Raw genomic sequence first — 27,837 nt, 5'->3', positions numbered from 1 at the left:
TGGATCCAACCTTACAATTCGAAGCCAACACTTCAGACTGGAAAAATAAAAATCAAGTATGGCTGCTTAAGCTAAATCAGGACACAATGTACAATGTTTCTGGCTCAGTTTTGACTGTGGATCTAAAAATCTAAAAATAAGACTCAATCCTAGTAATCCTGAATATTTCTGTATTTTTTTAACAAACAGAGTGTGTCTTGGGGGAGGCGGGTGGGGGGCGGGCCAGTGGGAGGGGAAAATAAAAGAAGAATCAGAGCACTAATAGTTGTAAAACCGACCTCTTACTGTTCAAAACTAAAACAAATATGCTGCTGTAAGACATGCACACATCTATATAAAGATAACAAACTACTTTGTGTATACCTAAATCTCAGCCTCAGCAAAATACATTTCCTTGCATTTGGATTGAAACATTTCAAATTGTGTTACTGAATTTTCAATTCCTAAGCTTGCTTTGTGAATTGACAAAACACACAACCCTTTAAGCAGTCCTGCCCTGCGTGCCAATCTATAGATATATATTATTACTCTCTAATCAAACCTTGTTGCTCCATCATGAAACAACTTCTTTATAAAAAGAGTGTGTACGCACGTTACACATATCCAGATTGCTACAGCAACAGAAGATCTGAAGTTGAAAAGGATTTCTGAACTCCTGTATTTATGTCTGTGTTCCATGTATAACATGAGCCATAAAATACAGATGGAGATCTGTGTTGATTAGGACTTACATTAATAAGGAATGCAGGGAGAGCCATGCCTCCAGCATACACCACTGGTATATTTTGCCTTGTTATTTTAAATTAAATCTGTGACGAAATAATTTTTTAAAAAGCCTTTTATTGCTGCTTTTATTTTTAATTCATTATTCCCTTAACTACCAATTGTTCAAGGCTCACAAATAGAGCATTGAAACATTTCCTTTTCATGAATGAAGTTCTGTCCAGCCTGTGAACAGGGACGTCATTTCAAGAAAACGCACAGAAATGCAGGGGAAGATCAGGGACTGCAGATGAAAACAGAGCTTAAAAAAGGACAGCTTTCTTTACTGACCAAAATAGAGAAGGTAGCAGAACTAGTTTTTAAATTCAAACTGGGAGGAAATTTACTAGAGAAAGATAAAATCTTTCTTCCCCTAAAGCTCATAAAATCAGCTTCAGATAATTGTAAAACCTGTTTTTGTAAAGGCTTTTGATTATTAATAGCTCTCCTGACTCAGAACAGCAACAGTGCAATGCTTACTAAGGTAACCCCTCGTCGCGTACAACTTTCCCCAATGATGTGCTTTTTCCTTAAAGGAAGGCGGAGTTAGGAGTTAGTGCCAGGGCCATAAATAAGAGGGTCCTATGTCAGGGAAAGGAGAAGGCAGCTAACATACACGTGTGCTCTCCACGAGCACTGGAGGGATTTCCTAAACCAGCCCTGGCTCCTGAAATCCAACCGCACGCAGAAGGATCCAGCCACTCTGTCGGACGTTCAGCTCCAAACCCAACAGCAAGGCGACAGCATTTTCTCTTGGCTGACCAACTCGCTGTGCTCAAGGCAACATGAATCCTGTACCGAGCACCCTGCTGTTCCCCATCCTCCTGCTCCTGGCCTCCCGACTCCTGGGGGTGACCGAGGGGTGCAGCTGTGCCCCTGCTCACCCCCAGCAGCTCATCTGCGACGCGGCGCTGGGTGAGTCGGGGCAGCTGTGTGCCCCCCACTCGGTGTGGGGATTGATGGGGCGATGGGTTGGGTACAGCCGTAGGGGTGCAATGGGTTACACCAGGTTGCCTGGGCCCTCCGAGGGCTCTAAAACAAAGCGTCTGCAGAGACCCCTTTTAAAGAGAGGGCTAGGGATAAAAAAAACAGTAGTAGCTGCTCTGCTTTGCTTGTTTTTCCAGAACACTTTGTGGTCACAAATTGTTGAAATTGCTGTATTATTTAGTGTTTGAGTTTTTTTCCATATTACATCCTAACTTAGAGTAAGCAGGGAAGAATACCTAAACTTTCAAACAGCTACTGTTAACAGTATCTGTATTAGAATATTCTATCTAAATATGTCTGCTATGTGTAAACTATGCATATAGATATTTTTTACAGCACTTCACGGGGTGGGGGGCAGGGGAAGAAAAGAAAAAAAAATAAAAATAAAAATCAGCAGTGATAATATGTTGAAACATGTGATCTTTGTTCGGCTATACTACAATTTCTTTAATTGGTTGTTGGGGTTTTTTTGTCATTTTCAAAAAACACTTGAGTAGGAAAGTGATAGGCCCTTTATTTTCTGCAGATAAACTGGCTACAGCAATTCTGTATAAATACAACTTTCCAGTCTTTAGGACAATTGTGTTTCATGATATTCAATCAGCTCTGTGGTTGTCAAACAACTTACAGAAAGAAACTAAAGATCTCAAAATTAGGCTGCATGGGGGTAAGAAAATGTGACATTTTGCAGTCTTTTCATTCCACTCGCTCAAACTAAGGCTGGTTAGCTTCCATCTAGCGTGAACAGTAAATGTAGAACATCAGTTTCCAAAGTGCCACAAAATTAGCATCTCTATGGGGCAGGCAGTACCTTCTGCATACTGATTAATTGCTTTTGTCCCCTGACAGAAAATCTTTGTAGCCATGACAAACTCTAAGCTCTGTTTGTGGCCATCAGTTAAATTGCTATTTAATCTGCTCGTGTTAAGCAATCTTATTCATTAAGTTACCTACAGCAGGCATTACAAATTTGGGGTTGTTTAAGGTGTGAGAGAAAATAGAAGTTGTGCTACCAGTAGCTTAACTACATATGTATACATTTAACTGTATTAGCCTGCTGCATTCCTATGCATAAGAAAGTGACAGTTCTTCATCAGACTTAATGGAGAGATTTTCCTAAATAAAAAATTTCACAGTATAGAGGAAACTCAAAATATTCATTATGAGCCATCTTCCTTAGGTAAGCCATCCTGGCCACTCTTAAAATATATATTAAGATTTATTCCATTCTTAGATGTATTTTACAGATGGTAGCTGTATGCTAATTATTATTTATATTTAAATACTGAAGACTGCAAAATAAAACTACTTTATATTTGGACTTGATGCTCAAGCTCTCACTTCTATAAATATTCCTATTTAAGTAAGCTGAACCTTTTGGCTAAGGAATGTTTATATCAAGGATCCCTTTAACATCTATAATTTTGAAATAGCATTTACCTATAGTATAAAATGAAAGAGATGTAGATATTCCTTCATATAATTATGTGTATATGTCTTTTTATGCATGCATTTGCATATATGTACACAAAACCTGCTCTAAGCATTTATGGATTAATTATTTTATTTGCTTTGCCCACAGTCTCTTGCATAAGCAGAGTAAAATTGCTTTAAAGGAGCTGGGGAAGACCAGTGGAGTTGCCTGCCCTATGTAAGAGAAAACTCCACTACCCAGTTTGGCAAAGACAGCTTCTCCATCCCTGCTGCCAGAAGCCTGTGGTTTTTCACTGGGTGTCCAGGCAAGGACGCTGCCGGCAGGGGCTGCCCTGGGGAAGGGGCAGCACTTGGCTGGAGCCCTGGACATGGCCCAGTCCCCTGGAGCGAGGGCTCTGTCACCACAGCTTCGCGCTCTGTTAAGCAGAGCAGGTCTGGAGCCACAGCGGTATCCTTAGGGCCACCTGGGTCCCGAGAGAGACTGCGGACCCAGGCCCTGATAGTAGCATGCCTCAAACTTCTCCTGTTAATATCACCATACCTAAAGATTCATCTTTTTTTAAAAGATTTAAAAAGATTAAAAATGAAATTGAAGACCTGTACTTCAATGTCAACATTTTCATACTTCCAAAATATTGATAAACAAAGAAAGGGACAGCTCTTCAGCTACCAAAATCTATGGGAGATGAAGGCTAATCCAGCTATTTGCTGGGACTATTCAAGGTTTTTCAGCTATTTTAAAGTTCAGCCATATCTGTACCCAGAAACACATTCAAGTATTTCCTTGCAGAACAAAACCCTTGCACATCTTACTAAAAAAAAAAAAGAAAGCATGCCATGCCTCTGAATTCCACAGTAAAGTAAAAACTGAGACAAAGTCTCAGTCTTGCTCCTAGAGCTACCGACCATTACATGTATGTACTTCAGTTACTGCATTATTTCTCAGTTTCACTATATATCGGTAACATTTTAAATTTCTTTTAGGATCACTTGTGATTTGGGTGGGGTGAAAATGGAGGTGGAGGGGGCTGAATCAACTGACATTACTCAAGCTACTAACTGCGCATGTGCAGCCACTCAGAAACCTTAGCATTTCTATGAGACACCCAAGAAAAAAACAAGCAGAGAAATTAAGTCGGGGACAGGCTCTTTTCACTTTTGCTTTTGTTTGCAAGATTAGTGCATTGTCTTTTACTGTAAGAAGGCTTTTGTGGCTTTACTCTCTTCCTAACTACCCAGAGCTAACATACACCCTGAGTAACTTGACAGAAATGACAGGCTTTCTGACAGACCTAGAGTAAGCAGGAGCTTCTGCTCCTGCAAGGTGCTGGCTGAAAGTAAATAAGGAATGAGTGAAGAGCCCTGCAGGTGTTGTACACCAAAGGAAGTACAGTAATGACGGGAGTAAATCCTGAGTGCCATGCCAGTTCTGCCATTTATCGGACCTGGGGTTTATCAGTCCACCTTCCTACACAGCCTTAAGGGGGTGTGATTTCATACAAATTTGAGTGGTTTTCATGAACTTCTCAGTAGTTTTAAATTTCACTTCAAAGAGAGGTAAATCATCATTCATAGGATGCACCTAGCACCATGAAGATATACACCCATTATCAAAAAAGGGATAGATTCCTCTTGTATTCTTCCAAATGGTGCTGAGGCCCTCCTAAAATGTGCTGAATGCATTCAAACCCCAACGAACACCTATTCTTCTCGAGAGGACTTTCACTGGAAATGGAGATGAGGGATTTATTAAATAGCAAATCCATGAAATGCACTGCTAATTATCAGTGCTGAGCCCCTGCCCCCCCAGCAGTATCCATGAGGTTTTCTCCTTAAAGAACAGAAATGTGAGGAGGAAGTGCTGTTTCAAATTTCAAACTCAGCAACAAGGCACCATAGTTTCAAGCCAACACAAGAAAATTCCTCTGATAATGGCTATTTTTGGAGAGAACTATAGATACTTTGGATATTTGGATATACACAGATATTTTGGGGGAGAACCATACAGCAATTGTGTTTATCAGATAGTGTCAAGATAACCGATTTCCCTTTTGCCACTGACTTCAGTCTTCCTGGACCAATGTTCGCATCAAATTAGACAATCTGTAGAGAGAGATGGTATACGTGGAGAGGATAGTCCTTTCTGAAGTTTAATTCATGCTATTTTTCCCCCCTTAGGCATAAGTGAGGTTGTTTTTCAGACAGTAAGACAATATGTAAATACTTTGCATTCCTTAGCTATGTAACACCAGTATTCTACCTTCAAAGTTAAATGCATTCTTTCTGATTTAAACTGTCTTATTGTTGTTTCTTCTTAAACATATACCAAAAAGAATATTTTAACCGAATATTGGGCACCACACTCCAATGGAAATGACTAGCAGGTCTTGAGTACAAATAAATATATAATATAGCTTCAGAGAACAGTTCTACACGCTTGGAGCAGAGTGGCACATTTTGAAATACGATGGAAGATTTACAGCTGGAGCTTGGCAGCATTTTCAGCCTGTTAAAATCTCATAAGATCACTGAGATCAGGCACTGTAACGATATGCCAGATGATATATTAAATTTTAATCACATTTTAAAATAACATTAAAAACTTTATTTAAATACTCAAGAATGAAGTTTTCAAAGTCAGCTCCTCTGGGATAAAATTACAATATGCTATTTCTTTATTATTGAATTTCACATTAAAACATTCAGCGACCCATGATTTTGCCTCTCTGCAATATAATATCTAGTTTTGCACTGGAATGGATTAATTTGTACATTATTAGAGCAGGAAGTAACTTTGCCTGATGGGAAAAATCAGCATTAGAATATGTATTAGGAATGTAGACAGTACTTCTTCCAAGGTAGGAGAGAAAAGGTGAAGCGTGAAACCAAAGTAGACTTTTTTTATTCTTACTATATTACGTTATACACACTCACCATATTCTTAATCTCACAGAGTCTACTTTCTGTGAGCAGTGTGATTATGTAGACACTGATTACCTGCATGTTTAGGTTGATGAGCATCTTAACCAGGAGTTTTGACACAAAACTAAGCAGCTACATAATTAAACTTCATGTGTTTGGGAGTACAGTGTCCATACCAACAGCAATAACCATACTGTGTAACAAAAGATCATTAAAGACAGAGATGCAACAGACCTTTGTCTTCTGTGAGGGCTTCAACAGAGTCCCATAAAAACCCCCAACTCTTGAGGCTGCCGCTTGAGGGAATGGGTGAGACAGCCTCACTGTAGAAGGCTGCTGGCAGAGCCTGGCAGGATCCTGGGTCACAGGCCATGCTTTCGGACATCCCACTGACAGACACCGGTCACACAGCTTACACCTTGGAGTTGCCAACAGTCTTTTAGACCTCTTCTCTACAGCAGGGCAAGATTACAGTACTTGGCATATTGCCCTGCCAAATGGAGGCAGCTCTTACTGCTCCATAGCAATGTCCTTCTCTAAAGTGGGAATCAATGACAATAATGCACAGGCATATTTCTAGAGTACTTGTCACTAACTGGAAAGGATTACGCAGCTCCCATTTCTCAGGGGTCCCACACAGAAACGAAAGCTGAGTTTCTACTCCAAGAACGGTGAATTTTATTACAGAAATAACATACTGGACTTTCGCTGTTCCAGTTCTCTCTCAGAAAAGCTCAGCACCTGAGCGTGTTTGTTGCAAGAATTATTATGAAAAAGAAGCTGCGAGACTGTATTAGTGCCACTGAAAGAGCATGCTGCCAGAACAACTTTTTTAGAATTTTAATTACATCAATCAATGAATCATCTTAAAAACAGATAGAAATCATACTAATCTCAAAAGTAATGTTACTCATGTTTAGGTTTAATGCAGAGGTGTCAAAAATGAGGCAATTCTCTCAGCCTCATGTCCTCAGCAAATGGCTGAGAAAAGCTCAAGAGTTGCACAAGTCTTCAGAAAACAATGTTGGTATGCAGGAATCATGAAGAGTCATACCCTTCCCTATGTCCACGTTTTGTTATATGACTAATATTAAGTACATTAACAAAAATTATTGAAAAATAGACATTTTACCCTCAACTTGTATTTCAACAGACTCATAAATGACATAAATACCAAAACCACCTTTCACCTGTTTTGGCTGTACAATGTCTGGCCAAAGTCAGTTACACAAAAGGTGATAGGTTTCTTTACCTCTGTAAGTATGAAAGAAATACATAGTAATTTTTCTTACTCGTCTCTTATGCATACTTTAATATGCATCAATAGTATTGTCAAATAAAATTTAAAAAACCCTAGACAACATGAATCCTAGGATGTTATTTAGTTCAATGTGGCTACTGATGCACTTGGAGTGAAGCTCTTAGAGAAAAAATATCTGCAACCCTGCAAAAGTCCATGACTGGCAGAAATGCCTGCATATTAAAATTGTTACAATTGCAGTACATATGAACTTCTTGGCATCACAGCCTGAAACTTCCAAATGCTTTCAAAAACACAAAAAATGACTGCACTGACTGCAGAGAAGCTGTGCTGTTAATCACTCTGACGAATACACATATCTGCACCTGTCTTTGCTGAATGTTCAGTAAAGCACCTCAGTATTCCTGTTCAATGAATACTTGGAGTGTCTTTATGTGAACAGCAGTTTAAATCCTTCCATTTGCAGCTAACATTTAACACAATGTTAGTGAAACAGCTTCCTAAGATAAAGACTGACTTTCCTGTTTGGGAGTAGGAAGTATTACCTGAACAGGATCTACAAACAACCCTACATCTACTTAAGGTTTTAAGACAGAAGCAAACATGTTGAGAACTTACTTCGAAATTCCCTATCTAGTTAGTTTGCTAACTTACTTTTCAGTTCTGAATTCAAGACTTTAATGGCATGCCAATACCATGCAACTCTAAGAAATCATTTTCAATCTTCCATAAATTACTGTTCTTTAGAACCCTGCCATTTAAGCAGGAGAATGGGGCTCAGTCTGGAAAAATGCAGTCACTCTCCTTTCCTTCGCTCGTTGAACTTTTTCATGGCAGTGTTCCCAACAGCTTAAAAGTTGTAGCTGAAAATGAGGTGGCATCATGAAACTGAACAACAGGATAGAATTTTAAGGAGCCAAATCCACTGAGCACAACAGTCCTGTCAATTAGAACGTAGTTGACAACTGTAAAATAATTTAGCTGCAGTATAAAAACCAGAGCTGGGTATTGTGTAGTAAAATGAAATCTCAGAAGAATTATTTATTTCCCTGATTTAAAAGTAACTCAGTAACACTGACTCATTGCTGAGTCCGTTATAAATGCAGGATAAGAAAATTCAGGAACCGTGTTACTTTTATTTAAAAGCATGCATTATAGTGCTAAGAAACTAAACCCTATAATTTCAAAAACAACATTCTACATGCACTGTGTGGAAATCAAAATGCAAGCTTAGAAACAAAGATTAAATAATATAAAACACAGAACATGAAAGGCTGCTGGGCTCTTAATCCTATTAATCTACCAACTTTAATCCCTAACTTTCTCATTAAAAAGTATCTCGACAATATGGGGTTTCTTCTGCACAGAGGAAAGAGCATGCAGCTATGAACGGAAATCTACAATAACATTATGTATGTTGTTCTACAGACTTTAGAGTATAAAGAGAGTGTTATTCTTCAGCTGAAATTAGGCAGATGTTGATTATCAGTCAAATGATGTAGTATTTGAGGCTTGTGAAGTAGAGAGAAGTATTTCTGGTTACATGAGTAGCAGCTGTAAAAACAGCACAGAAAAATAAAACTGACGTTGAACAACATTAGGAAATCATGCTATTTTTAGGTAATATTTAAGTTACAAGAGTACCACACATCTGTTAAAAATACACTCCCCTCTTCTATTTGAAAGTTTATAAATCCTAGATTTTAAAACCTCACTCTCATAAATTTAATGTATTCTTCTAATTAAAAAAAATAAACCCACATAATCTTCTGGTTTAACAAGGAAGCCAAACCAAATCAACTCTTGCCTTCAACACAAGGAATTTTTGCATCCCAAGCCAAAACCACACAGAGATTCACAAAATCCTGACCTACCTGAGAGTCCTAATGAGCTTAAATATAGGCCTCCTGTTTTTTGAAAGCCTCAGATGGACATGCATTTTGGATGCAGACTGGCACAGTTTTGTGTTAATAAAACACAAAAGAGTAATCAAATTCTGCAAAGCATTTACATTGAAAAAGAATACAGTGCCAACTAATATCCATATGAAATGGTGACAAAATAATCCTTGGTATCCGCTTTATCGACTTCAGAAGTATTCATGGCTTTTTCAAGATGGCAAGATTTTGGAAAGCAGAACAATGAAATATCCTAATTTACCATCTAGAAAAGAAAGATGTTTCACTGCTGTCTTGTGTGACTAAAACATTTGCACAGTGGCTATATTAACTGGGGAGGGGGACCCATATTGATTAACATATTAAACCTTTTCAAACGCATTTGTGACCTTTCCCTTCAACGTCCAATGCGCAGGTTTATCTCCTCCTTCTCCTTGTTTTCTGTTTTGCATGGCATTAGTAGAATTTAGGTCTGATGTAATGCTTACTTTAATTAAATCTTGCTCTTCAAAAATTTCTGTGGAGTTTTTTTAGCTCAAGTGATAAAACTTCACTATATGGATTTGATATTTCAGTTACAGATAGGACTGTTACGTCACCGCACTTTCATTCTTGTGCAACTGGAAGCACCACCAAGACTAGGCAATGCTCTTCCATAGATAGTTTTTCATAGAACAAAGGAAAAAAGTCTACTATTGTTACAATTACATTCTTCAACAAGCTCTGTGAAGATCCAAACACTTGTGTCCAAATAGCCCAAACACAGATCCAACACACTTGTGTCGAAACAGTCCAGTAAGTTCCACTATTTTTCTTTCTTGTGATTTCAGAAGCTGTGGTTCCATTAATTACTGTGCTGCTGATTTAGGTATTTTACAGATGGCTATAAGCATTTATTGATGGAATATAAAAAAATTAAAATACAGAGCAGGGAAAATAAAATTGCCTTACGTCCTAACTAGCATAAAAATCTTTTGAACTAAAGATTCCTTGAATTTGTGTCTAGGAGTTGTGGAGGAAGGGCAAATATTAACAATGTTGACTTACAGATAAGGAATCCAACCTGCAAACACAGAGGAAAAGACTTCGGCCAGCTTTGCTTTGCTGCATTCTGTTTGTATGTAGAACTAGTACTACAGCTTCAAACATCTGAGTTGGGTTACAGTTTGGAAATGAAACTACTGTTTGCTGCTCTGTCTTGTTGAAAGATAAATCAATACATGAGCTGTCTGCTAAACACATTTGTTCTTTCTCAGCTGTTTAAAGATCATTCAATAGTATCTCACTTGGCTCCCCAAAGAGAAAAAGTATAGTGGTATGATGTTAGGTTTCCACTCCCAAAAGATTAAAGATTATCTAGCATCTCAGCAGATACACTGAAGCAATCATCTCTCTTCTCTACCGAAGTCTGAAACAATTAAAAGCTTGCATAATAATTGAGAAATCAACACTGCAAAAGACTGTCTCATTTATGTTGTAAGCACCAAAAGGAAAAGCTGTGTGGGACACCTGCACTGTATGCCTGTGATAACACCAGACATCGGAAAGATTTGCCAGATTTACTCTCAAAGCAGTGTATTGTTATATCACTCTCACCACCAAACTGGCATTATCGTCAATAATTTGGCAGCACTCCTGTGGGAATCTAGGAGTCATCTTCGATCTTCCACAAACACTGCGCAAACCATTTTGACAAAATGCATCAGTTTTCACTCTGCACCTAGACTCAACTTCCAATCCACCCCTCTGCCCCCACGAGATCTAGAGACTTGGGTACAAGATGAAAAAAATACATGAATACGATGAAATTATTTTTCAGAGCTGAGGATGGTGGCCAGCAAATTTTGATTAAAAAAAAACACAACACAACAAAACCATCTGATGGTAAAGCATTTGGACACACATGGCAGAACTGGTCTCTAGCTGACTAGAAGTGCTTGGCATAGAAAGAATTATGGCCATTGTAAACCATAAAAATATATTGATATAAAATAAAGAATAGAATGAAACACATATTTTGCATTGAAAGGTTGGAACCACATGGACGCCAAATTCCTCTCTAAAGAAGTTAAAAATTGGTACAATAACACACAGAAGGTGAAGCCCTTTCAGTGTTCCAGTAAATTCGTAACAACCAGATTCTGAAAGATCAGAAATAAATTTGAGTCAATTTGAAAAAGCGCAAGTTGCCTATGAGTTTAACGTAGGTTACTCATTGTAAATAAAGGTAAGGATTTACATGTCCCCAAGTCGAAAACCAAGTAACTGAAGCAATAAAAAGTAGAGTAGTTTTTGAAAGCAGAGTACAGACCTTTTTGCATGCAGTACAGATCATCTTAACTCCCAATATGTGAAATGGAGTTATAGCACTAGCAGAGCCTTTTTTTCGGACTCAGAGCAGAGAAAAATGAAGAAAATTGTAAATGGGAACAGGATAATAATAATGGCATTTTTATGAGACTATAGTTGGCAAATCCTTCTGCACGAACAGAGGAACCAGAATATTTGCTGTTAAGGGACTTGCTTTGAAAAGGCCTTAAACATTTCAGGTTAAGGGCAACTTACTAAGCCATAACACTGTCCTCATGCTACTGGCACTTGATAGTATTACTCATTACTTTGTTTCTTTAAAAGGCAGCAGATACAATCCCTGATCTAAGTGACGTACGTAGCAGATGCAAAGACTTCCACAACTGCTTACCACACCAATGGATACACATATTCTCTAAGTGAATAGTATGCGAATGCACAAGTACCTATACACAGTACAGATACATCTACTGTACTTCACACCTCTCTCTTTTAGAGATTTCCAATCACTGACACAGCATCACTGCTAATGCTTTTGGAAGCCAACATATGCAAACAAATACTGAAACACAAATGTAAGAAAATAAAAATCTTCATTCTCCTAAAAATTATTTCTAAAGTCTCTAAAATAATCTGCTTCAAAAATATCAGAGTGCATGTAAAGCTACATGTTAGGTACTTAATTACTTATTTTAAAACATTGTTTTAATATCAGTCAATAACTTTTGCCTTCTTTTGGACAACTTGCCTTCTTTTGGCAGCAAGAGCGATACACATGAATTTAAACCAAATTTACAATGCTCCTTTTGTATTGCTAGTACTTCTTTCTTCCTGTATTTCTGTATTTTGAAAAATTACAATCTTTTCCATATAGAGATACATGAATACATACTACATGAATAATTAAGCAAGTTAAGTTGCTTCCTTCATTGGTGAAACTCAAACCTTTATAATAAGTAAATGTGGCAAGTCTATTATATAACTGAACGATTTAGCATATTTAGCTAAAAATATGGCAGAGTTACATAAGGAAAGCGGTAATGCTGTACAGATGGGATAGTTGCTCCAAAGTATGGAGTAAGACTTCTACAACTCTTGTACATTTTAGGAGTTTTGTAAGCAATACAAATAAGTGGCAAATACACACTATTTTATTTAGAATTCCATCCAGCTATCTAGTCTATCTTTTCTACCCTGTGCAGTATTGCTTTAAAGTGGGTTCATTAATTTTTGTCTGTTGTGACAAATTCTGTGCAGATTCCTCTTCTTTTTTGAGGTTAAGAATATTCTCCTTGCCTGCTGACTCTTTTCCCTCTCTGCAAGAACAGTTAAGCATACCAGATGTCTAGTTTACATTCTAAAGAAGAATTTTTTTTTTTTTAATCATGTGTCTGTACTCATGTAACCCAAGTATTCAAAACCATGTTCTTGGGTTCCTCTGGCAGCTTTGATAGCACTACTTGCCAGTATTCTTCTTCAAGAGACCAAGAGGGCATCTAGGCACAAAGAAGGCAAATGAAATAGTATGTCTATACCTTGTCTTTGGACTTTATCTTGGACTCCTAGCATTATTCTACCATAACTTCAGTTTAGGTGAAAACGGTAGGTGAGGCCAGTTCTGCTCACAAACTTTTAGTTAGTCTGCTTTCTGGTTGTTCACATTTAAATTCATGGTCAGTTACAGATAGATGCCTGACTTGAATTGGAAGCAAATCTGACCTGCAATTGTATATGCTGGCCAGACTACTCTGAACATAGAAATTCCACCTGGAGCAGCTCTTTGGTTATAAGAAGGAAAGAATTACAGTCCCTTCTATGATTTCAAGCTTCCTCTCCTCTCCAGTCTCATACTGCATCTGCTGAATTAACTCCTCCAAAACTGAAGGTGGGCACTGCTGAAAATCTCATTGCCAGATTTGCCCCCATTCTTCTCTCACAGAATACAAAATATTTTAGCACTTGTATACTACAAGGAGGGGGTGGTCCTGGATTGGGGTGGTCCTGGATTGGGGTGATCACTCATAGAGAAAGAGTGACAGGGTGTTAATAAAACCCTTTCTTTCTTAATCCTATAGGTAAACACTCTGAGGATAATTGCAACCAAAGGATGGGTGATTGTTTACCAGACAACTCTTGGCCGAGTTTTGTTCTGGCTGTAATGTAACCTGTGGCACTACCAACACTGTACTGCAGTCTCTAGTTATTTCAAAGTAGTTTATCCCAATATTCAAATTAAAGTCATCAGTATTATGTCACTGATTAGCTAATGCATCAATTCTGGAAGTTTCCCTTACAACACTGCAAAATAAATTAAGGCATATACAATTAAGAAAACCTTTTATAGCTAATTTAAATGAGGAGTCCATGTTTTTAAAAAGAGACAGGCATATCTTTATCAGATGGTGTAAAGCTGTATTAGCATGATAAGAATTACCACCAGGTAAACTGAGGATTTACTGCGAATTTCTATTTTGATACAACCAAGCAGGAAGATAGTGAGGGTTAACAAAAAGAGCATAAGTACAAAAGAGTATAAATAGAGCTTTACAAATGTTTCATAAGCAGTTCTTCCCCTCTCTGCTGTTCAGAATGAAGAATGGAGATCTCAGAATGCAGGAAAAAGTATGGCTGGAAGCAATATGAGCATATCATCACAGGAACAGAAAAAGCCATTTCACACAGCAGCCCTATATAGGCTGGTTTACTACGTAATTATTTTAGATCGCTGCACCTAGACACTTGACCTTCACAGTTTCAAACAAAGAAGTTGGACTCTGTTCTCCTGAATGTAGAGCCACTGTCATATTCCAACCATGTTTTCAGTAGCCAGTGATCAGAACAACAGACCTGCTGAAGTACAGGACAGAGGTAACAGAGTAAGAATTACTGCAATTTCTGTAGCAGTTATATTTGCTTCCCTTGGATATACAAAATAGCACTGGATCTCACAAAAGTGTTTGCAATGAGCCAAAATCCAGAAGAGTAAATCTATTTTGTTAATCTCTTCTGAGAAAAAAAGTCGATATACAGCCTTCTGATTTAAACAAAACAAAACAAATAAGCCCTCCTCACATGAAAAATACCAACAAGACTTTTGGACAAGAATAATTTTTTGATTGAAACATCAAGTTTTAAATAAACTCAAACTCTCTGCGGTTGGGACTCATGTAGTTGTCACTTCTGCTTTATTTCATACTGCTAACTCCGATTGATTTCAGTAATTTCAGAAAAACACATTTGTTTTCTATTCTTGCACATTTGGATGCTTTCTTTTATCTGTTCCCGTAAATATTTGGGATGCCGTCCTCAACCCATCCACATAATAGCAACACACTTTTATTTAGATCCCTCTCCTAGTCCCTACAAGAGTAATAGCATCTGGCAACAGCTTGATTGAAGTGTCAGACATTAAAGAGGCGGGTAGAAAGAAGCGGTCAAAAATCACTCCTCATATTTTAGGCAATTAAATGAAAGGGCTAAACTGAGGTAGTAAAATATAAGGGAAAAAAAGAGCCACATGAGTCATTACTGCAACCTGTTTGTAACTTTTCAGTAACTTGCATCTTTATTTTCCTGTCAACATAGTTTTTAAAGTCTCATTTCAAGGATTCTGTAGCAAAGCTGATTCTGATTATAAACCTGTGTGATATGAAATAAACTTTCCTGATTTCTTGAGAGAAAGACTGCTCAAAAGTGATGAAGATTAAATTTCTATTCAGATAGCTATGCCACAGTCTATAAACTTAGCCCAAAGTGAACTGGAGACTACAACTGAAACAGATTCTTCCTCAAGATGTCTATTTGAAGGAGCTACTCCAAGTTCTGATCTCAAATCTAAAAAGGGATCTAATTATCTGGACATGTCAACACTCACTGCTCTTATTTTCTTAATGAGGGCTAACCTCCCCCAAGCAGCAAGAATAGTCAGCAGAAAGGATGGAGATAAAATTAGAGACTTTAATTTGCAGTTCAGGTAGCTGCCCAGTTTTGGTGCAGCGTCACTGATGGGAGGCACTGTTTCTAAAATTTGCATGTGGCCTTAAGAAGTGCACAAAAGGAGATAAATCCCAGAGCAAACCTGGAATACAGATGGCTGGCAGAGTCCCAGTACCACAGCTTCCTCTGCGTGCAGAGCCATGCTTCTTTGTTCATGGACCTCAGAATCCACTGTAAGGTTAAGGGATGGGATTTAGCCCTTATTTTCACAAAAAGCATCCCAGTCTAGACAGCCTTGCTCTTCTTAATTAGCCTACCTGCTGCTGAAGGACTGGAGCTCATCAACCATGGAGTTCTGCTTTCAGCTAACCGCCTAACCAAAAATATATTCATTTATGAATTGTAGGTATTACATAGTTTATCACTGATACAATGAAAACTCCAGTGCAGCTAGTATTTCAAACTGGATGCATCCATTGTGATAGTAATCTACAAATCTCTTTTAATTCTAGAAGTCAGTGAAGTATTTTTCTTCTGATAGATATCATACCTCAGGAACAAAAATAACGACCTAAACCCCACTAAAGTAAAACAACAATTTAATAGTAGTCTGTATTTCTCATAGTACTCTGATCTTAACACACTTGACAACTTCATTCAGGATGCAGCTAGAGTGTTTTTAGAGTCCAAACAGATGACAAAAGAGATTTTCAAATCTTCAGGTGTCTGCCTCCCTATCTGTCCATCTTTAAAATTTATTATCTTCTTAGCAACACTTTTTTTTACTTATATTTTCTCTATTTTTAGGTTTATATATTCAAAATAAGAATGGACATAAGCAATTATGATTTCTTGTTCTTATGTCCAGTAATGTCTCAAATATTTTCTTATGTAAGTATTTTTCCTTATATAGTTGCTGATATTTAACAGATACTGGGGAAAAAAAGATCTCATTTGTTCATCAGTTTTTATCTTCTCCCTTACCTCCTGTTTCTTAGGATACTAAAGTTAATCTGGAGAGTAAACTCCAATTTGTTTTCCTTTTTGAAGGACTAATAAAATTGATTACTTTTGTTGATTAAAGTTGCCTCTTTTCAAACAATAGTACTGTGACCAACAGGTTAAAGGAAAAGGCTGAATAGCACCATCTTAAAACCTGTATAAGTACAATAATACTACATCTAATAGTATAATAAAGAATATATTATTTAATAATATTAATTGTATCAAGGAGATAAATTCTTCACTAAACAGTTTTCCCTTTGTTAATGCCTTAGAAATAACTCAAGAGTCTAAAGAGATACTACTTTTAGGGAACATGGGAATTTCAGTGGACAAAGTGCAAGGATTTACTTTATTCTGACTCAATCTATACCTATGACTTGGTATGGGGCCTTCAGTGTGCTGCTCAATTCTTTCTGTCTCCTCTTCTGTGAAAAAGGTGGTTATATTTCATTGCATGTGTCACTGCAGTGTGGTAAAATTAACCTAGCAGCAGTGAATTTCTTTTCAAAAAAGTCCCTAGTATAAGTAGTTCCACACAATTATAAAAATCTCTATTACACAAGGTGATGGTACAGTTTGTTTACAGGTAAATGGTGTAGCTAATTTCAGAGAGAAATCACCCAGGTTTGGGAAAGAAGCAGTTAATGCCTAAATTTCTACCCTTATTGTATACTGCATAAAACCCAATACTTTTCTTCTGATTGTATAAACACAAATATATCTAATGTTATACCAAGTAAGATCTGCCCTTTACCCAGTCCAAAATTACCTTTTGTGGATGTGGAAATGGTTGAGAGATGTTTATTCAGGAAAGAAGGAATAAAAAATATTCTTGACACATTTCTAACAATGAATGTCCAACAGCCAAGCTGATTTATGAAACAGAACTATTGTCCTCCTACACCTGCAATGCACTAGTAACTGCAGCAGCAGCTGGGCACCGGACTCAGCATAACCCGGGAGTTGGTAACTGCCAGGCTGATTTCTGTTCCAAGGCTCTGCCTGAACCCTGCATGGCTTTGATCACACTAACCTCCTGTCAGTTCAGTCACCTGAGACAACCTTCAGCTACAAAGTGGGGATAAAAGTTTAAATTCCATAAAAGTACCATGAGTTATAAAGAGTTCCTCAGAAATGCTACATCCTACTACTGAAACATTAGAGCAAATGTCTTTCAAAAAACAGAACATATTTTTAATGCAGAATGAATTGAGACAGACTGAATTACTGGCATTAGACCATGAAGGGTATGCATATGTATTTCACACATGCAAATTCCTCATAGGGAACCAATAACTGTCTGACCGATAAAATGACATTATTACACTAAACAACCAGAGGTTGTTCTCAGTCAAGCAGAGGAGAAGCTGAACCAGCCACGGCATACTTGAAGCCATTTCTTGAAAAGACGTGCAGACTAGGAGGAACCCGAAGTTATAACCACCCCCTGAACCACAAGTGAAGAGAGGGAGATGGCTGGGCCCAGGAATGCTAAATCAGGAAGTGCTTGTGGTTAAAAACAGAAGCAACCACATGAATAAGAGGTTTTAGGAGACAGCTAGACGACAGTGATTGAAAAAAAAATATTAAAGCACAGAAAAAAGAAAACCAAGAAGGATTAAAAGGCCCAAAAGATCTGTGGGCATTTGAATCCGGTTTCAGGAGAACAGAAAAGTAAAACCCAAACAACTAAAGATTTAGACATCCTGTAACAATAAAACAATAAAACTTTCTTGTCGTTAAAAAAAAGTAAAATCTCAATTTGGTCTTACTTTGCCATCTGGAAGCTTTCTCTTAAATAAACAAATGAAAAAAACACACACAACATAAAAATAGTCTTCATTTTCTTCTACCCACCAGAAAAAGATCTCTTAATGACAAACCCCCAAATGTTACACTTTCAGCCTTGCATAACTCTATAGAGAACCTTTTAGCTATCATTGACCATCTGTAATGTTCCTCTCAGATGCTAAGAAGCAGAATTTAATAAAAATATGAAAATGAGTAATGTTTCAACATTAAACACAAGGAAAAAAGTAGTTTTAATTATCCTACAAATGTTTGCATTGACTAGGCAGGGAAATATTTCCTGCATGTAAACCACATTATGGTATTCAGAAAATAATGGAGGTAGCTCCTAAATGTTGTCTCACACCTCACCTTCTATACTGAAAGAAAACTTTAATGAGAAAACCTTTTTGTATGAAGTAATGATGCAAGGGAAAGGAATGCAAAACAAACCAACATGATTCTAATTTGACCTTTCCAGCACTAGAGCCCACACAATCCACAACACTTTTTATTTGGAATTATATCAAAGCACTGGAGAAGCACTGTTAATTTGTGGGAATATAACACATCTGCAGATGATTAAGGAGATGCTGCCACTTACCATTTGAAATGAGGAATTTGCTGTTTATACTTAAAAGAACTCTTTCCTTCCAGTCCAACTCGTAAGTCTAAAATGCTCCTTTAAAAGACTTTAAATGGCTTGAAGGAGGGAGCATTGTGCCAAAAGAGAGGTCTCAAGCTTTGAAGCTGTAGGCATCTGCATCATGTTGATTATTACATGTAGTTTGCACTTCTAATAAGTGAGGAAATGAGAATTGCCCATTGCTGACCTCTATTTGGCTGTAAGAAATATTACAATCCAGGTTTCTTATTCCTTTTCTTTAGACATGATGTTGAGAGGTCACTCTAACAAAGAAATGTTTTTTGGGGAAAAGCATGATTTTGATGCCAAAAGATTTTCCTCTGAATCAGCTTGATATTCTTTTCAGTGAAGGGGAAGTATGAGGATTTCACTGTAAGAGTGGTCAACCACCCTGGAACAGGGTCTAAGGGAGGCTGCAGAATCTCTATCCTCAGAGATACTCGACACTCAGCTGGACACAGCCCTGGGCATCCTGATTCAAATTGAGCAAGAGTTTGGACCAGACCTCCAGAGGCTCCTTCTAACATGAGTTATTCTATGAAACATCATGCCTGTTTCATACTGATTTTGATAGAACGGTTCCTTTCATCATTAAAAATACAAACAAAGTAAAAGAAAGTGCCTGAGAGTTGCCCTCATGCTGAAGCATATTTGCTGGTCTCTATCGTACCTGCAGGTGTGGATGTGCTTGCACAGATCCATCTCTGCCCAATTGCGATTGGACTTAGAGTTGAAGCGAGGTTCAACCATTGACTGTTCTGGCCTTTGCCAGTATCTCTCCATGCAGATACAAACTGATGCTCTAACAAGTACTACATCTGCAAAGGAGCTGTAATAGGGGCCATCTAGAACCAAGCAAAACCAGGACTCAATAGTTTTGGGAGACAGAAGTCCCCAGAGAAATCTTGGCCATATACCATATTCTTAGAATCCTGTTACACTCTGTGCCTAATGATCCTGGTATATTTTAAACAGCATGAAGAGAGATGCTTCAACAAACAGACAGGAAAGAAACTGTTTCTTCTTTCATAAAATCTCATGCTTTGCTTGTCTAACGAATAGGAAATAAAATGTGTCAAAAGAGGGAGTAATTAATTTATACAGGTTAACATACTTAACGACATGTTAAGAAAGATGCTAAGATCTATACCCTCAGAAAAGTGAATGAGACTATTCTCGTCTTCTGATTTTAAGCATAAAATTGATGCTTTCATGTTGTCTAGCACAGTCTTTCAGAGTGTTAACTTCAAGCCTATATAACTGACCAACAATTCTTCTGTCATCAACAGAAGTGTCCCTTTCCTTGCCTCACTTATTATAATGATGGGTGTTTTATAAAATTGTATGGCATTCAAGTCTTTCAACAATTTCGATGGGCAGTTTTTGTCAAAACTGATTGGTAACTTCAGATTTCCAGATTCATGGAAATACAAATTTATATCATAGGCAGACCACTTATTTTTATTTTCAGCAATTAATTCAATTTAGTGTTCTTATAGTAACAAGCCTTGAAATCTACTTCTAGCTAAAGTGTAAAAACAATGCTAAGATCTATCAATATAATTTTCACTACTGCTTCTAAAATTAGGCATATGCTTATTTGCATTTAAATATTTTTCTCCATTGCAGTGATTCGAGCAAAAATATCCAGTGAAAAGGTGGTTCCTGCCAGTGATGATCCTCTTGACACCCACAAAATGATCCGGTATGAAATCAAACAAATAAAGGTACATGGAATCACTCAGCTATTTTGAAGTTCAATGCTGATAACCTATATGTATGACTACAGTTTAGCCCTAAATTCTTTAAGATGGAAAAGGCTCCAGCTGCCTGCACAGTTAGACCCAGGTGAACTACAGAGAATAAATCAAAGTAGGGATTGAAAAAAAAAAAAGGGGGGGGGGGGGGAAAGCTGTTCTGACATTCATGAGCTTGTTGCTAAATAACTATACTTTGATGAAAATTTTTGTTATTCACAATTGCTTTATGAAGACTTTATGAAAAAGTGCTTCAGTGTACAAAGTGGTCGATACATTTACTGTTACAGGTGGATACTTGATCAGCCATGATGCATAACAATATTGCAACTCTCTAACTGGATGAGTCAAAATTTATAAACAGAGGAAAGCATCTCCAGCTGAAATAGCAAGGATCTAAGTGAATAGGGAAATTTGCAGAAATGGGAGTGCTTCCCTGATATTCACAAACCAAAATCCATTTGTATGAATGTTGCTAGGAAAGCAAACACAAAGTGGGAGCACCCAAAACCACTTATTGAGAATCTCATGGGATTTCTCCATTATTTGTTCAGCTCCAATAAGGAGACATAGTCATTCCTGTACTTTAAGATGACATATATTCATCCCATTCAAGTTGCCATCAAACTCTCACTGATGTAAATAAGCTCATGATCTACCTGTTTCTGGAACATACAAAATACAGGTAGACTATTTCAATCAAAATGTCTTTGTGTGCATTGCTGGGGTTTTGTGTTTGGTTGGTTTGTTTGCTTGCTTCTAGCTTTCTAGGTGGTTTTATCTCTCATTTTTCAGATAATATTATTTTGTATTCTTTGTATTGATTTGTATTATTACATTAACCGGTAACATTTAAGTAGATCACTATGAATGGCTACATGCTTTCAAAAAAATTTCAACTTTTCAAATCGTGTAAGTAGATCACCCCAAAGGAGTTTTACTAGGAAAAACCTATGGTAAGCAAGAATATCTCAAAATATTCACAGGCATGGTTATCACGCATGACTTTTAATGGGTTTATAGCAATCTCAACAAGCCAATTCTCTTTGCCTTGCTAAAAGAAACCCCAAAACTCTTTGCCATCTGCCAGTTTCTGCCTTCTTAAACTATGAAGGATATTTTCAAATGTTTCTTTACAGAAATAAGTATGTAAATACCAGAGCAATTCTCTTTCCTCCCATTAGCACTTTAATTTTTTGTTGCTAGCCTGCAACACTTCAGTAACTTTATAGAAATGCAAATCATCTTATACTTCAGCACAAAAAAGAAGAATGAGAAGACTAGTCTGTGTTATTATTTTCAGTCCATAATCCCATTCTTCAGTAGCAGCACACTGAAATATCTGAAACACATTCATATATTGGAGCTGCTTTGCAGTTTCTCCCACATCTTCCTAAGTGGAGGCCTTCTCTAAACACAGGCACCAGTAAGAGATCTTTATTTAATTCCACTAAGCTTCAGAAGGCAAGTCAGGCAGGACTGGACAAACCAGAGAGATTCGCTAATAAAAGATGCTCCACATCATTACATACAAGCTTAGACTAAAACAAACGGGTTGTAATAGTCCCAACCTTCAAATTCTTGCTTCTGGCCAGCAGCAAGCCAGGAAGAAGCAGGAGCTGAGGCTCCCACCCCAGGCCAAGGGACCCAGCTCACTGCTCAGTGCCTCTAACAAACCAAACAGAAGGACTCGTGTTTGAAATCTCCACAACACTGAGTGGGCGAGCAAACAGGAGCTTCTATACACTGCAAATCTTTTGTAGAACAGCTAGTAAACTCAGTGTGGCACTGAAATAAATCCATAAAGGCAACTTTGTCCCTGGTAAATCATACAGGAAATGACAAAGAGCGATGTAACCTATTATATTCTATGCATATAATTCAAGTGGCATGTGGGTAAAATCTAAACAGGACTGGGTATTCTAAAAAATTACTGAGAAATAAGTACTTTTAAATTAACAGAAGTTTAATAGGAAAGTGTTATGGACAACACCATAAAGCCATATCAAGTTACAAAAGTAAAGAGAGTGAGGAATTTTAAACAGCTCTTGCTTGTAAGCATTTGGTAAGTGTAAAATAATCAATTAAAATAATATAATGTTGTATACAATCAGCCAGATTTGGCCATCTCCATGTGGCAGGACAATTTACAGACTGACTTGCTAGCATCATAGAAACAGCTTGTCAAAGATCTTCAAACTGAGCCTTATGCATCAGTGACCTCATACCTTTTCCCTCAGATGATAACATTTAAAGCAATTTAAGCCAACAGCGTATGTCAAATGGTAGCACATATTCTTTTCACTATATAGTCTTTCTTCTTGTGAGTGCTTACAGACTGATTTCTCATATTGTAAATTGAATGGCCTGCAGTTATGACAAACCGAACGGTTCTTTCAATTTCCAAAGGCACTGATCGCCTGTTTCTGGCTAACCCTGTGCAGAAACCCTTACAGGACTGGAGGGATATGCTAAGAATCCACTTTATATGACACAGAAAGTAAGAACAGACTCACTAATCATCTCTTTTGAGCTGTGAGATCTATCAAGCTAAAACATAATTATCAACTCAGGATTAGTTTGGGTGAATACTTTTTAAGCCACAAACATATTCACGCTTCCCTCAGCAATTCTCCTCCCCCCTTAGAAAAAAACACAGAAGCTATAGAGGTCACATTTTACTGCAACTGTAAATTTACTAAAATGCTGCTGTGTCCCTTTTATATTACCCTCTGGGCTGTTTGACATGTAACATTGGGGGACTGGTTTATGCTACTCTTGTTACAAAAATTGTATTTCTGTTTTTTTAAATCGAGTGCATTAGGCTTAGTATTAAAACATTGGTATTTTTGGATAGAAATATTAAATATTATTCTGTCATTCATTTTCAGAAACTAAAAAAAGAGAATAATGATGACGTTTATTCAATTTTTATATATGGGTTGGCATATTAAGAAGCCATACTTTTTTTCAATTACTGTTGTTTTCTTTTATTGCAATATTTACAGCATTATACTAAAGAGAGAAGAATATACATGATTCATATGCAGTTGAATATTTGTCTTCACAATATTATTGTTACTGACTTAGTCATTGTACTTACTCTGGGGAGCCAGCTAAATATTAAAGGAGTGCCATTGGCTTTTGTGACTCTCCGTCCTATATTATCAGAGTAGCGAAGCACAGCCCAAGATTTTACTGTCATACATGAAATCAACACATTTTACCAAATTAAACTAGTATAAACAATATTGCTAAGTATTTTCCTCACAAGCTGCCTGGATGGAAACCCACTGAAAGAACCAGACTCCTTTTACAGGAAGGTGGGGTCCCCTCCCAGTGGGAATATGAGGGGCTACTTAAGCTAAGCACAACAGTATCTACGCTGTACAATGATGCATACACTTTTAAAGATGCATATGGATCACTACATAAAGCTAAGAAAACAGTATCATTGAAAAGGCTTCGAGAATAAAGAAGATAGAAGAATTTAATTATTGCAACAGGAATATGCCTGAGACACTGAAAGTCATACAGACAGACTTTAAAAAACATATTCTAAAATCTTAAAGCAACACCCATGTACTGATCTTGGTTATATACCCCAGAAGGACAGGGGCAGTGTCAATGTAGACTTTAGTATCAGGCTCACATCTCTCCATTCACCCAGTTCCTCACCCTATTTTCCTAACTCAGTAAAGTCCTACCAGAACCACAAATGTAAATGGATCATACCACAATGCAGAACTGAATCAAGCCATCTTATCCCTTTACAGAGAAAGTATCCACACTTTTAGATGAGAAAATATGATTGAGAAGATCAAACATGACTTACTGAGTTAAACAAAAGATTAGAATCTTACAAAATGCTTTAACAAATATCTAGGTTAAAATACGAGATAGGTCAGACCTTAATTTCAAAAAACCCCCAACCAAGCAACTAAAAAAACCCCAGCAAAACAAACGCCATACTCATTTAAATATTAACTAGATATCCATTACAAGTTCCATGGATATTTATCTTTTTTTTTTTAATTAGCTAAATCAATTTGTGTTGCCTGCATATTACCCCTTAAGTTAATTTAGATCAAGTGATGAGATATTAAAAGTTGTACCCTACTACACACTGTTGACCAGCCAAAGGTTTGTGAATGTGGAGAGACCTGAAACCAGAGGACACTCGCACAGCTCAGGCAGTCGCTACGCACCAGACATCTGTGACCAGCGCCCACAGGTGGAACGAGGCAGGTTTGAGCGCAGCAGCAGCAGGGGATCCAAGGTTCAAAGACAGCAGAACACAATAGCTCCTAGCAGGAGGGGGGAAAGGCCAGGGCTCCCGCTGCTGCGCTGGCCATGGGGCAGGCTCTCTCCGGCACTCCTGCAGCCCGCTCCCTCTTTTGGCCATCTTTCTGAGAACTTTCATATGGGGCTGACAGACCAGACCACTTCTGTCTGAATAAAATTAGGCATATTTTCATCATCATCATGTATGTCTTCTATTATTTTCACTTCTGCTTTGTACAGGATACTGGTTTGCTCTGTTTGCTGTGTTTGTTTTTCTACTAAGTATTTCAAATTCACATCTAATATTTTTGGATCAGAAGCCCAGTGACAACAACTTCGGCTTTTTTTTTTATTCCATAAATAAGGCTTCAGAAAAATCAACGTATTACAGCATATTTTCTAGTGCCCTGTACTATTTAAATCTCCTGAGGGAACTTGAGTAACATGAACATGCTTTTCAGTGAAGCCAGCTGCAACTGGGAGAGAGCCTGCCCTTGGGAGCTGCGAGCCTTGCAATTGTCCACAGCTGTAAACACAGCGTGATGTCACTGAACGGGGCCCACAACATGCCGGGGTTTCAGTTATGTCATACTAGGTGATGACAGGCATTCTGAGGTTGATTAGCATCTTATGGTTTCTTCTCACATTTGGACACAACTAAATTTGTTTTGATCTTTTAATATCTTATTTAAGAATTATTTTTATATTTGGAAATTCTAGTTAAGAAGCAGCCAACCTGAATACTGAGCAGGCTTTGATCCTGAACCTATCCATTTTGGTGCTGCAGCCTATAAATTCCAAGAGCTGGATCCCATTTTCCAACAGTTATTTGAGAAGGTTGCATTGGGCAGAATTCTGGATGTGGAAAACCAGCCTGCTTTAATGACCTACTGGGAGAACAACGCTCAGTTTCTTAGCATGTTTCATGTCCTTGAATGCACACATCATTACACTGATCAAGATCAAATTTCCCACATTAACACATTGAGAAATTTTTGCATCTTACAACACTGCAGCAACCTTGTTTGAGATCAATGCTGTCTCTGTACTACTCCTTAGATGGAAGATGCCAGTAGAATATAAATTGAAGAGAAAGCTTTAAAGATCCATTAAAAACACTGAAAAACCAGAGTCAAAAACCTATAATTAAAAAAATGAAGATCTAATTTCCTTTTACAAATAATGGACACCTTTCATTTGGTGTAGAGAAGGGGTCTAATTGTTGGTATAGTCTCATACAAGTTCAGACTTTAGAGCCTTGTTTTAAAGAGATGCACCATGTATTTCTTTCAGCTGTTGTTTGCAACTGTTTTTTCATATCTGTTTTCCACTACTGACTTTCTGTTTCTGACAATTCTCAGATGTTTAAAGGATTTGAAAAGCTCAAGGATGTCCAGTACGTTTATACCCCTTTTGATTCATCACTCTGTGGAGTGAAACTAGAAGCTAACAACAAAAAACAGTATCTTTTGACAGGTAAAACCTAACAAAACTAATGTACCTATAAAACCAGAAGTAACTGCTTAGATTGATATTGCAAAAATATGCCAGCCCTTGTTAAAAAATAGTATATTTGTGTACTAATAATACAAGCACAAAGAAACATACAAATGGTGTACTGTGATCTTACATGTTTTCTTTCCTTCGATGTTAAAGCAGTTTCAAAGGAAGTCAAGGGCAGTAACTATGTAATTAGTAAATGGGAAGTACGCAATTATTATTTGTTTAAAACCAACAGTACTGATTTTCCTTCGAATGCAAACATGCTTAACAAGACAAGGCATGCCTACATGTATGCAGATTTGGGGTTCTAAGTAATTACAGATACTTTTCTATAGAGTCCTGAAATCTAGTTTAACATAGTATTGCATTTGCATCCATCCCTTGCTGGCAGATTATCAGCATCTTCTGAAAATTATCCTTCTTAAATCTTTTGCATTTTTTCAGCAATCAGCAGAATAGTTCTCTCAGTTACAATTACATTCATTGAAAGAAGTGTGAAATATGACTGATGTGGTGCAATTAGTTAAAAACTTCAGGTATTCTTGCAATTTATTTCAGTATTTAGAAACCAGTTTTATTTGCTTGCCTTATCTTTCTTATTTTCCATGCTATAGGTCAAATTTTAAGTGATGGTAAAGTCCTCATCCACTTATGCAACTACATCGAACCATGGGATGATTTATCCTTGTCTCAAAAGAAGAGTCTTAATCAGAGATATCAAATGGGCTGTGGCTGCAAAGTAAGTACAGAATTAAACACTGTCCAATGGTGGAGCCCACCATACAGGCACTAGCAGTTTTCACTGGTGGGAACTGTTCTCTTATATACCACACATTTTATATTAATTGAGAATAAACACCAATTTAAAGAAACCTGCAGGATACTGAATTAATGTACTATTTCCCATTTAGATTACTACCTGCTACATGGTTCCCTGTTCAATCACAACGCCAAACGAGTGCCTCTGGACAGACTGGCTGATAGAAAGAAAGCTCTATGGGCATCAAGCCAAGCACTATGCCTGTATCAAGAGAAGTGATGGCACGTGCAGCTGGTATCGAGGTGGTCCTCCCCCAGAGAAAGAGTTTATTGATATCAGCGAACCTTAAAATGCTCACTTCCTAAAAAGCCTTGGAGTCTAATTCCATCCAACATTGCACGCTCACAGCTTTGAACTGCCATCGACTCACATATTTGTTGCTTAGAAACAAAACCAAATTGTCCTGTACAGCTCAAGCCCGAGTCTGTGGAATTGGCACTCGTGCAAGAGGAGGAACAAATCTCCTGGAGGTAGCTACTCTGTAAAGTTATGCTTTGTACAGAGAGGCTCAAGCTGAGAATGCT

The 27,837-nt window shown here is 37.5% G+C and overlaps 2 protein-coding genes across 2 annotated transcripts in view; one reads left to right on the top strand and one right to left on the bottom strand.

Annotated features, from left to right (window-relative positions):
• Nucleotides 1-27,837, bottom strand: part of SYN2 (synapsin II) — a 188,545-nt gene that overhangs the window by 67,029 nt on the left and 93,679 nt on the right. The gene's annotated exons all lie outside the window — the stretch shown is intronic.
• TIMP4 (TIMP metallopeptidase inhibitor 4) lies at nucleotides 1,548-27,602 on the top strand. Its single transcript, XM_009949367.2, has 5 exons — nucleotides 1,548-1,677; nucleotides 20,579-20,676; nucleotides 26,352-26,466; nucleotides 27,108-27,232; nucleotides 27,405-27,602. Exons 1-5 carry the CDS (start codon nucleotides 1,548-1,550, stop codon nucleotides 27,600-27,602), a joined length of 666 nt encoding a protein of 221 aa, XP_009947669.1.

Source organism: Leptosomus discolor, chromosome 9 (assembly GCF_034619465.1).
Source record: "Leptosomus discolor isolate bLepDis1 chromosome 9, bLepDis1.hap2, whole genome shotgun sequence".
In the NCBI taxonomy this organism is placed as follows: Eukaryota; Metazoa; Chordata; class Aves; order Leptosomiformes; family Leptosomidae; genus Leptosomus; species Leptosomus discolor.
This window is presented reverse-complemented; position numbering and strand designations above follow the sequence as displayed.

What these genes read in the sequence shown, in the direction of transcription:
- TIMP4 (XM_009949367.2), top strand. Translation starts at nt 1,548, where the DNA reads ATGAATCCTGTACCGAGCACCCTGCTGTTCCCCATCCTCCTGCTCCTG. An exon ending in ATGAAATCAAACAAATAAAG is followed by an intron (nt 20,677 to 26,351) that starts GTACATGGAATC and finishes GACAATTCTCAG; the next exon opens with ATGTTTAAAGGATTTGAAAA. An exon ending in AAAACAGTATCTTTTGACAG is followed by an intron (nt 26,467 to 27,107) that starts GTAAAACCTAAC and finishes TCCATGCTATAG; the next exon opens with GTCAAATTTTAAGTGATGGT.